Source organism: Neoarius graeffei, chromosome 6 (genome assembly GCF_027579695.1).
Source record: "Neoarius graeffei isolate fNeoGra1 chromosome 6, fNeoGra1.pri, whole genome shotgun sequence".
Lineage (NCBI taxonomy): Eukaryota > Metazoa > Chordata > Actinopteri > Siluriformes > Ariidae > Neoarius > Neoarius graeffei.
In genome coordinates this window covers 90,034,718-90,046,916 of record NC_083574.1, presented here as the reverse complement: position 1 = coordinate 90,046,916, position 12,199 = coordinate 90,034,718, and the positions used below count along the sequence as shown (strand labels likewise).

General features: G+C 41.1%; 1 protein-coding gene across 1 annotated transcript; it reads right to left on the bottom strand.

The window, feature by feature from the left end:
• LOC132888363 (extracellular calcium-sensing receptor-like) lies at positions 1 to 11,988 on the bottom strand. The gene is made up of 7 exons (XM_060924420.1): positions 11,774 to 11,988; positions 5,084 to 5,242; positions 4,672 to 4,942; positions 3,021 to 3,782; positions 2,714 to 2,935; positions 1,082 to 1,196; positions 1 to 914 (listed from the first exon to the last, which is right to left on the bottom strand). The coding sequence occupies exons 1-7, from the start codon at positions 11,986 to 11,988 to the stop codon at positions 1 to 3; spliced, it is 2,658 nt and encodes an 885-aa protein (XP_060780403.1).
• Positions 11,989 to 12,199: the final 211 nt, after the last annotated feature.

Here is a 12,199-nt window from a genome sequence, read left to right as displayed (position 1 = left end):
TTAAAGTGATTTAGATGCCATTTTAGCCATCATATTTTTCTTTGTGTTTAGTTCAAGTTTAAGCAGAATAATATAACATTTAGGTGTAAATATACAGAATAGTAAAGCCAAGCTGGAGGCCAAAATAACAAATATTTCCACAGCTACAGTACATTTTCCAGGGGAGCTGACATAAGCTGGAATAAAGGTTATCCACACAGAACATAATATGAGTATGCTGAATGTGATGAATTTAGCTTCTTTAATATTATCTGGCAGCTTTCTAGCTAGAAAAGACAAAACAAGGCACAATAAAGCAAGAACTCCTATATAACCCAGCACACCCCAAAAACCTACAACTGAGCCCAAGTTACATTCTAATATGATTTTTTCCTTGTCGTAGTTCATGTTCTTGTAGGGGAAAGGAGAAGAAACTGTTAAACAAAACACATAAATAAGGACTTGTATGAAAGCGAAAGCAAAAACAATGAGTCTCTGCTGTAGAAGCCCAAAACATTTTATGACATTACTGCTGGGAAGTGTATCCCATAAGGCCATTAACACCACTATTGTTTTACCCAGTAGACAGAAGATACAGAGGACAAACATGATCCCAAACGCTGGATGACACAGTGTACAGGACCACTCAGAGGGCTGTCCAATGAATGTAAGTGAACAGAGGAAACACAGAGTCAGGAAGAACAGCAGCAGGAAGTTCAGCTCAGAATTGTTGGCCTTGCCAGTGGGAGTGTTCTTTTCTATTAGAAATAAAATAGCTACTTGCACAGTTAATGTCACGCCAAACAAAGAAAAAAGTACCAGTATTGTCCCCATAACCTCTGTAAATGAAAGAAACTCTATGACCTTTAACATACATTTATCTCTGTCAGCATTAGACCAATATTCTCCTGGACACTGCTCACAGTTATTTGAATCTGCAAAATAACCATGGTTATATTCTTATTATGAAGAAAAATAAACTTTACCTTCTGGTTTTATCTATTTATACCATTATTCAAGAATTGTATCCTAAATAATAAAAGGAGGATACACCATGTACAATTAATAACTTGTCTTTGAAAATTGGTAATGCTGCAATTACCTGTCTGGTTGCTAATCTCTCCCTCTACACAGTCGTAGCAGCAGACAGGCCTTCCATTCTGTACAGCTTTTCTGGTGCCTGGAGGACAGCTTTCACTGCACACAGACCTTGGCTTCTCACATGGACAACATGTTAGAGCTATAATCAGTAATTTTCATACAGAATTCAGAAAATACACTATATTGCCAAACGTTTGTGGACACCTGACACACCCATTTTTGTTTGTTGAGCAACCCATTATTGATGTAGCCCCCACTTTGCTGTTATAATATCCTCCACTCTTATGAAAAAGCTTTTCATGAGATTTTAGAGTGCTGATTCAGCCACTCAACCACGAGATCATTATTGAGGTCAGGCACTGAGGTCGGCCAAGAAGACCAAGTACACAGTCAGCATTCCAATTCATCTGTAAAGTGTTCAATGATGTTGAGGCCTGGGCTTTGTATAGGCTACTTGTGGTCATCCACACCACCATTGGCAGACCATGTCTTTATGAACATTCCTTATGTCATTCCACAAGCTTGGATCCCTTCGTTCCAGTAAAGGGGAATTCTTTATGCAACAGAATACAAAGACATTCTAGACAATTGCGTTCTTCAAACTTTATAGCAGCAGTTTTTGAGAAAGCTGATATTTGGGTATTATTATCAGGCATCCACATACTTTTGGCCAATTACAGGGTGTTTCAAAAAATTTTTTATATCATTTCACAGTCTAATAACATTGCCAATTCCTGTTCAATTGACCATAAATTTTAACAGCATGTGTGGAAACTTTTTATGTTTCATGTTTTTTGTTTTTATCTTTTTAGGTATAGAAATGCCATTCACTGGAAAAGAAAAGGCGTCTTGTGTGTTAGAGTACACTCGAATACAGTTGAACAAGATTGTGCAGCATGCTTTTATGAGAGAATTTACTAAAAATGCACCAACTGCAATGCACATTTGGACATGGCACAAAAAGTTCAAAGAGGAAGGCTATCTCTGTGTGTCTGTGTCTCAGGCGGCGCACATATTGAAAATTTGTGAAATCGTTCATGAAATCCACATACCTTTGAATTTCTCATTCAAATTTTGAGGAATAAATCTTATATTGCTCAACATTAAGTCTGTTCAGTTTCATTTGCCTAGACTATGTAGTTTCTGGGATATTTACATCTCGAATAATATCATTTTTTTTTCAAACACCCTGTATAATAAACACAACAGTAACAATGTATTCATATATTACTACTATATTTTAACTTTGACAATGTTTCAAAACTTTTGAATGATATTGTTTGATCTGTCAGTTCCATGAAGTTGTTGAACCATCATCATTTGCTCATCAATGAATTCCAAGCAGGTTTTTATCTTTATAAAACATACTGTATACTTTTAAAGACAATTTTGATACCTTTCACATACATATATTAAGTGGTGTATGAATAACATGAGTAGAACATTTTAATTGTTTTGCCAGAAAGGTTATAGAGGGCCTTATAAGGCCTACTGCATTAAAAAATATATATTAAAAAATGCAGCGTCTATTATATTAAAAAAAAAATATATATATATATATATATATATATATATATATATATATATATATATATATATATATATATATATATATTGTAAGCATTTGATGTACCTCTCTCATCTCCCACACAATATCTTCATCATTTAGGACAAATTGTTGTCCTATTGGCAGAGAGGCATCATGAAAGCCCACAACTTTAAACTGCACTTCTCCATTGAACCCTGGTTGCCAGTTTACCACATCATATTTTGCCACTGTTGCCCCAGTGCTGTCAAACCACACCTGTTCTCGCAATTTTGTTTTAAAATTGACGTTTTTTAGAGGCTCAACATCCTTCAGAGTTAAAAGAAAACAATGATTAATTTCTTAAAATATCACTCATGGGAATATACTGCTTTACTTCTCTGCTTTGTGTTACCTGCCATGGTTGTATTGTCTTGTCTTTCTCACAAGTCTGATTTTCTGTGCATCTCAACAGGCTTTGCAGAGAATGTGCCACAGCATAAGCTGCACTGTAGATCGTTTTTGCATATCTCAATTCTGATATGTCTTCATTGTAGTTTTCAAATGGAATCATATCTTCATATTTCCTGCAGTTGTTTTCAGTTTGAGAAACATGTTCCTCTGTATGCAGGCAAGGATACACTGTTTGCCAAAATCCATTGACAACATAGTCAGCAAAACTATCACTATTCAGTTTTCCCACATCAAAACCAATGGCTCCACTGAATATGTTGTAACTTGCTGGTGTTATTAGGTTGACTTCAGTAATCCATCCTTCACCACCAATAAACTGGTACAGGTAGCTACTGACATCCTTTAGAATAATATGGTCTATGAGAATGTTCATGTCAATTTGGGTAAGAACTAAGATAATTACTTTGGCTGTGCCTTTTTTAATAATACTGACCACTTTCCTGATTTTGGCAGTATCTGACTGCTCAAACTTCTCAGAGTACTCAACACATATCCCTTCCTCTTTGGCTGCTTCAAGAAAAATGTCTATTCCATTATTGGCATCGTTATTATCACTGTTCACAGTTCCCACCCAAGACCAGCCAAAGTGCTTGATCAAATATGCCAATGCTTTCCATTGGTGGCAGTCACTCATAGTAGTCCTGAAAAAAGAGAAGTAATCTTTCCTGTTGCTCAAAAAGTCACATGTGGCAGAGTGACTTATCTGAGGAAAGAAAGATAGGTAAAAAAAAATAACTAACAGAGAAATTAACAGAAAGCATCCAACTGAAGAAAAATAAAATAACACTGTGATGGTATTATATACACTATTTTTTCCAAAAGTATATAAATAAAGCTGATGTTAAGAATAACATTCACTCATTAACCTTCACAACTTTACCTTGGTTTGGATTTCAGTGGAGCCTGAGCCTGAGCTAGAAACACTTGGAACAAGGCAAGAGAATTCACACACACACACACACACACACACACACACACACACACACACACACACACACACACACACACACACTCTCTCTCTCTCTCTCTCTCTCTCTCTCTCTCTCTCAGACCTGGGCAAATTTAGTGACAGTCTGCCTATCTGTGTGTGTTTGGACAGTGGATATAAACCAAAGAACTCAGAAGAAAGAATTTCCAAAATTCTGCATAGACAATAACCCAAGCATAGGACTGAACCTAGAACCCTGGAGTTATTTGAAGGCAGTTCCAATGCAGTACTCACTGCATCAACATGCTAGAAAAAAATAAATTAATTAATCAAATAAAAAAAATCCTATGCATTGCTCAAAAACAAATATCTACATTAAACATGCACATCTAATGCAATATTAAACATAATTAGTACAGTTTAACTCCTTGTGTGAATTGTGTGTCAAATTAAATTCAAGATTTTCACAGCTTCTAAGGTTAAAGAGACCCATATTGGGGGATTTATGATTAGTATATACATGAAAATAGATGCATGACTTAAATGTAGACATTGCTCTATATTATTTATATATTGCTTTAATTATCCCATGTATATATCAAGTGTGTTCTGTAACTGTTAAATAAATGATTCCTAAATTATTCTTCAAATAATTGATCCTTACCACTAGTATCTTAAAAGGCCCTGCAGATCTTGTGAGTGTAGGGGTAGATTCTGACTCCCCTATGATGGCTTGTCCACAGCAGGCATCATTTGCTGTTATATCCATACCATTCATCAAAGCCATGGCTGCCTTCATAGATAACAATCTTGAATCACAATTGTCATAAATCCTGTAACCAACTGAGACATTTGGGAGCAAGCTGTTGCTTCTGTTGATTTCATCAGTTGCAAAAATAATCATCTGAGCAGGGCGGAATTCTCTGAGGTTAAATCTACAAATACACATTCAAGTCATCAGAAAAGTCAATGATACATGGAATATAAAATGAAAACAAAAAGAAGTACAATGCAGCAATACAATACAGATTTCCTAAAAAAATCATACTGAAGTAAAATTTTCCACAGCAACAAACCTAATGTAGATTAAAGGTTGTTTTTCAGTATATGGCAGTAACTGCCTTTGTATACCATCATGCATTGAAAAGACAGCTCCAATTATTATATCTCCATCTTTAGACAGTAGAGGATATGCTGGGTTTTCCAGAATATGGCAATTTTCTCCCTTTGCCAAGCTAAAAGAAAGGAGTAGTATAAGGTATAGCATCACAAATCTTGCCCAGTGCCTTCATTGGATCAGTTCTCAACAGATATGTTCTTCATATATTTATAGACATGACCATTTCATTTGCGCAAATCAAAAAGGTGATGAGCTTTGTGATGTTATTATGGGACAGGGTGGTAGTTTCATCTCTCAGTTACAGTGCCAGTCAAATATTTGGACACACCTTCCAATTCAGTTTTTTTTTTAAATAAAAACATACTCCATATCTTCAAGTAATTATGGACTGTTTCTCTTAGTTTACTTAGATGAGCAGTTCTTGACATAATATGGATTACTACAGTTGTTGAATTTACTGTATTTTTATTATTTACTATTTACTGTTTGATGGTCTCAAATACATTAATGAGGCAAAAAAAATCATAAAATCCACTAATTAACTTTTGACAAGGCACACCTGTTAAGTGAAAAGCATTCAAGGTGACTACTTCATGAAGCTGGTTAAGATAATGCCAATAGTGCGCAAAGTTATCATCAAGGTGACTACTTTGAAGAATCTAAAATATGAAACATATTTTGTTTTTGTAACAGTTTTATTTACCATATAATTCCAGATGTGCTCCATTTGTTATTTCATCATTTTGATCTCTTCAGTATTGTTCTACAATGTAGAAAATAGTCAAAATAGAAAAAAAGAACAAACTTATGAATAGCTGTGTATATTCTGTGTAGATTTTAGCCCATAGTGATGTAATAACACCACTGACAAACTCACCTGTTGGTCCAATTTTCCCACTCTTTTAACATTGTCTATGAGGTCACTTTTTGCATGAGTGACCAAGTGAAATTTTGGCATGGGAAGTGTTAAGCTGCATAAAGAAAATGAGCATAGCCTAAGAGACTTATTCAAACATACCCCACAGTATACTCCAGACACATTTTGAAATGACTGGTCCCATGACTCCATAGGAAATTAATTAAGTTATTTGCCCTGGATGGATTGTTACTTTGAAGCCCTGCTGTCTCATCATCTCTGAGCCATCACTTTTATCAATACACTCAAAGGTGCTAATGTTGGCTTGCACTTTAATATCTGAGGTTATCTGCTTCTACCTTTGTTTTCCAGCATGAGAATGAAAGCTTACATATGCTTGGGAAATTACATTACACTACAGGCATTTAGCAGACTCTCTTATCCAGAGTGGTGCACAACATACCCAGAGTAGGCTGGGGAGCAGTTGGAAATGAGGTGCCTTGCTCAAGAGCACTTCAGCCATTCCTGCTGGTCCTGGGAATCAAGCCAGTGACCTTTTGATCCCAAAGCTGCATCAGCATTTATTATTTCACAATTAGGCCTTTGTGAAATAATGTATATAGTACTGTATATAGTGCTCTTTTCAGTATTTACATGAGCATACAGGCTTTACTGTCTCCCCCCCCCCCCCAATATTTGTCTTACTGTTGTTCCAAATAAGAGTTTATCTTACTGTAACAAATACGTTTAGAAATATGAAAGAACTCTGGATTTCTTCATTGCTGCTTCATTGACACCATATTTTTTCCAACCTAATTTTATTGTTAAAAATGTAATTAGGAGGATCCCCATTGGACATAAAACCCCAGTGTAACTTGAAAGCAGCTCTGGTCACTTTAGGACATGTTTATTGCTGATAACTCTAGATGATCCACAACAGTTTTTAATGGCAAAATGATTTGCTTAATTTCTTCTTAGGTTTTTCTTTTGGTGCTGAATGTTGTTGGTGTTTTCCACTGTTCAAGCTGCCTTATAGCTGTGCCAGTTCACTGTCTTTGTCGTACTGCTTTCTGATGACAGTACAGACCTTCAGATTCTGTGTGGTAGGAGCTTCACAGGCCTGAATAGTAGTTATTAGGAAAAAGCGAAGTGTGTGTGTTCTCTGATGCATGGTTCCTTGTGCTGTAACATCTGATGTGTTTATAGTAGTCTGATTTGTATTATATTTAATGTTTTGCAGAATTAATATGACATCTTGTAACAAGTACCAAAACAGTGTAGCTGGTGACAACTATTTGAAACTCTGATTATAGAATGTGTTTGCTTGAAGCCAGTTAGCAGAGCAAAAATATTAACTTGTGATAACTGGACATATTTTTTTTAATTACTGATTTACAACCCTGATTCCAAAAAAAAAAAAGTCGGGATGCTGTGGAAAACATAAATAAAAATATAATTCAATTATTGGAAAATCCTTTTTGGCCTATATTACATTCAAAGGAATTGTAGTAAGCCCTGATGCGGGTGGAGTACTGAAGCATGGCAGGCAGGAGATGATGTTCACACACACTTTATTTTCAAAATTGTTGCTTTTCAGCTTCATTCATTTGCTTACTCACTCACTATCCAGACACACGCACACAACTTTTGTTCTGGTCGGTAGAGCTCCCTTCCCTATGCTCTATGCCTCCTTTTCTACCCTCTGCTGTCACTGCAAACACACACACACAACATTAATTGACAACACGTGCATTGACTTTGCCACTCACCTCCCCTGACCCCACCCTCCATTCACAAACTGACACTTGGCCATGCCCCTGCTGCCACATACCCCCACTACACGACTCAGGCCAGGGAGCCATCCAGCCTGCAGCCAACTCCCCCCCGATGGGACAGGAAGTCCACCACTACCATCTGCGCCTCTGGCCTGTGAACCATCTCAAATTTAAATGGCTGGAGGGCAAGATACCAATGGGTTATCTGCACATTGGCATCCTTCATGTGGTGGAGCCACTGGAGGGGCACATGATCCAAACAGAGGGTTGAAAGGGTGCCCCAGCAGGTAGTATCAGAGGGTGAGGCCCACCCACTTGATGGCCAGGCACTCCTTTTTGATGGTGCTGTACTTACTTTCACGCATCGAGAGCTTATGGCTGATGTACAGTACAGGACATTCCTTGCCCTCCACCTCCTGGGACAAAACAACCCCCAGCCCTATATCCAATGCATCTGTCTGCAAAATAAAGGGTAGAGAGAAGTCAGGGGAGTATAAAAGTAGCCCCCCACATAGTGTAGCTTTTACCTTGGTGAAAGCCTGTTGGCACTGCTCCTTCCACTGGACCAGATCTGGTGCTCCCTTTTTAGTGAGATCAGTCAGTGGGCTGGTGACATCCGAATAAGTAGGTATGAACCTACGATAGTAGCCAGTCAGCCCCAGGAACTGTCTCACCCCCTTTTTGGTCTTGGGCCTTGGGCAGGCCACAATCACTGCAATTTTGTCAATTTGGGGACGCGCCTGCCCATGACCCAAGTGGAAACCCAGATACCATACTTCCACCCCCCCCCAGTTGCACATTTTTTTCAGGTTAGCTATGAGACTAGGACTCTAGGATGGCCCTAAGGTGTTCAAGGTGCCGCAGCCAATCATTGCTATACACGATAATGTCATCGAGGTATGCTGCCGCATAGGTGGCATGGGGATTGAGGCTCTTGTCCATGAGCCGCTGGAATGTAGCAGGAGCCCCAAATAACCCAGAAGGAAGTGTGACAAACTGGTGTAATCCAAACAGTGTGGAAAAGGCCATTTTCTCTTGGGATAGAGGTGACAAGAGGATCTGCCAATATCCCTTCATTAAGTCCAGTGTCAAATAAAAGCAAGCAGCACCTAACCAACTGAGCAACACATCAATGCGAGGCATTAGGTATGCATTGAATTTAGACACCACATTGACTTTCCTGTAGGCCACACAAAACCTAACTGACCCATCGGTCTTGGGTACCAGGACCACTGGGCTACTCTAGCCACTGTGTGACTCCTCAATTATGCCCATGTCAAGCATGGCTTTGAGTTCATTCTGAACCACCTTTTTTTGTGTTCGGGTAAGCAGTAAGGGTGGCTATGCACCACCACCCCGGGGGCGTTTCACTGTGGTGTTCTATGAGGTTGGTGCGGCCGGGAAAGGGCAAGAACACATCGGAAATTTCCTCTTGCAACTTGGCAACCTCTGTGAATTGGGCCAGTGAGAGGTGGACTCCACAAAGGACCAGAGTGGTTTGAGTTGTTGCTTTTGTCATTTTTTCCTCTGGCCCCAGCTCTGCCCTCTCCAGAACTACTGATGCCAACACTATAGGGACTCATTTGTTCCAACATTTTAATAGGTTGAGGTGGTATATTTGCAGAGCCCCGTCCCTATCTGTTCACCTCACCTCATAGTCGACATCCCCAGTTCACCATGTGACCTTGAAGGGCCCTTGCCACTTGGCAACTACTTTGGAGCTCGAGTACATGAGTACTTTGTCTCCTGGAGTAAACTCCATCAGGCGCATGCCCCTGTCATACACCCGGGCTTGACGTTCTTGTGCCTGCCGTAAATTCTCCTGGGTTAAGTGTGTGAGGGTGTGGAGCTTTGCGCGCAGATTGAAAACATATTGAATTTCATTCTTACTAGTTGAAGGTCCCTCCTCCCAATTTTCCCATAGCATGCCTAAAATGCCACACGGCTTTCACCCATATAATAATTCAAATGGTGAAAATCGCGTGGAGGCTTGTGGGATCTTTCATACTGTGAATAACAGGGGCTCGAGCCATTTATCCCAAATACATGCATCTTCACTTACAAATCTCATCTCATCTCATTATCTCTAGCCGCTTTATCCTTCTACAGGGTCGCAGGCAAGCTGGAGCCTATCCCAGCTGACTACGGGCGAAAGGCGGGGTACACCCTGGACAAGTCACCAGGTCATCACAGGGCTGACACATAGACACAGACAACCATTCACACTCACATTCACACCTACAGTCAATTTAGAGTCACCAGTTAACCTAACCTGCATGTCTTTGGACTGTAGGGGAAACCGGAGCACCCGGAGGAAACCCACGCGGACACGGGGAGAACATGCAAACTCCGCACTGAAAGGCCCTCACCGGCCACGGGGCTCGAATCCGGACCTTCTTGCTGTGAGGCAACAGCGCTAATCACTACGCCACCATGCCACCCCACTTACAAATTTCTGAATTAAAATTTTCAGTGTCTGATTAAAGTGCTCTACTAAACCATCCATTTGTAGGTGATAGACGCTGGTGCAGATAGATTTAATCCCCAACAACTCATACAGTTTTCACAGTGTGCGTGACATAAACAAAGTGCCTTGGTCCGTCAGGATTTCTTTTGGAATCCCAACCCGGGAGATAATATGGAAGATTGCTCCCGCAATACTGCATGCAGAGATATTATGGAGAGACATCACTTCTGGATATTGCATTGCATAGTCCACCAGAACTAAAATAAAGTGATATCCTTGTGCTGACCAATCTAATGGCCCAACGAGATCCCTACCAATTCTCTCGAAGGGGGTTTCAATTAGGGGGAGCAGGTGCAAAGGTGCTTTTGGAGTAACCATGGGATTTACTAATTGGCATTTGTGGCATGCTGCACACCACTGATGAACATCCCCCGCAAATCCCTGGCCAATAGAACCGAGCCATTATTTGGGCTAGTGTTTTATCCTGCTCTAAGTGTCCGGCCATAAGATTAAAGTGAGCCACATGGAACACAAGTTCCCTACATCTCTTAGGGATTAACAATTGTGTTAACTTTTCACTGGTCTGAGTGTCCTGCATCAATTGATACATCCTATCATGAATAATAGCAAAGTACAGGAAGGTGGGTGCCACATTTAGCTGGAGAGTTTGACTATTGATTACTCTCATTTGGCCAAATACATGACACAGAGTCTTGTCTCATGACTGCTCTAATGGGAAATCCTTGAGGGAATCCCTGAGAGAGGGAGAAGGGGCAAGCTGCTCCTCACTCCTTGCATTGCCCAGTCAATGCCACACTGGGATCTCCCCATGATGCATTATTGCAGGACTCACCCCTTACTATGTGCTCCATTAATCCTCTGAACCCCAGCCAATCAGTTCCCAAAATCAGCAGGTGGGTAAGACATGGATTAAACGCTGCCTTTAAACTATATTTTTGTCCCTGACATAGAATGTGGATGGACACTAATGGATAATTGCGACCATCCCCATGCACATACAAAACCTTCACCAGGCTTTGGTGGATTGAGGTCTGATTACAGCCAGAATCCACCAATGCATGATACATATCCCCTTGGACACTCACCTGTATATGATATGTTCCAGCCTGATCGGGGGCAGTCTCTGGTGCATCAGGGATCCAGACCACCGCTCCCATCTCCATCACAGGACACTGACCTTGGAGATGCCCAGGTTCCCCACAGCTCCAGCACACCGGCCCAGCTTTCACCTCTGCACCGGTGTTATGGGCATCACTCACCTGGGGGGAAGAAGACACAGACCCAGAAGGGAAAGAGGGGAGGACACTGCAGGTGCAGTGGGCCAGCTGGGGGGGAACCAGCCCCTGTCTCCACATTGGGGGAACATGGCAGGGATGGGAAGGGGGGGAAGGAGAAGGAGAGAGAAAAAGAGAAGATGTGACATGTCTGCCTGTCACTGTAACCACTGCCAGATGGTCCTCCGCCAGCTTGATGGCTTGATCCAGTGATGCCGGGTGATGACACTGAACCCACTCCACCATTCCTTACAGAAGACATGCGATAAACTGCTCCAATGTCACCAGATTGATGATCCCCTCTACATCACGGTCGTCCACCCTCAGCCACCACCAGCAGGTGTCCCAGAATTGTTGGTCGAATGCAAATGGCCAGCTGACCTCCTCCAATGTCAGTGTCCAGAAGTGCTGACAATGTTTTTCCGGGGAGCAGCTGACATACTGCAGGATGGCTTGCTTCAGGTCCATGTATATGAGCCAGCTGTTGGCAGGGAGCTGCTGCTTGACTGGCCACCCCCACGCTTCAGCCACTTGCTCAAAGAGAGCAATGAAGGCTTCTGGATCATCGTGTGGCCCCATCTTCATGAGGGTCACATGGGGAGGGTCTGCTGCAGTGACAGTCAAGGACCCTGCCAACATGAGCAGGTGCTGGAATGCCTGGCGATCTTCCTGCTGGGCC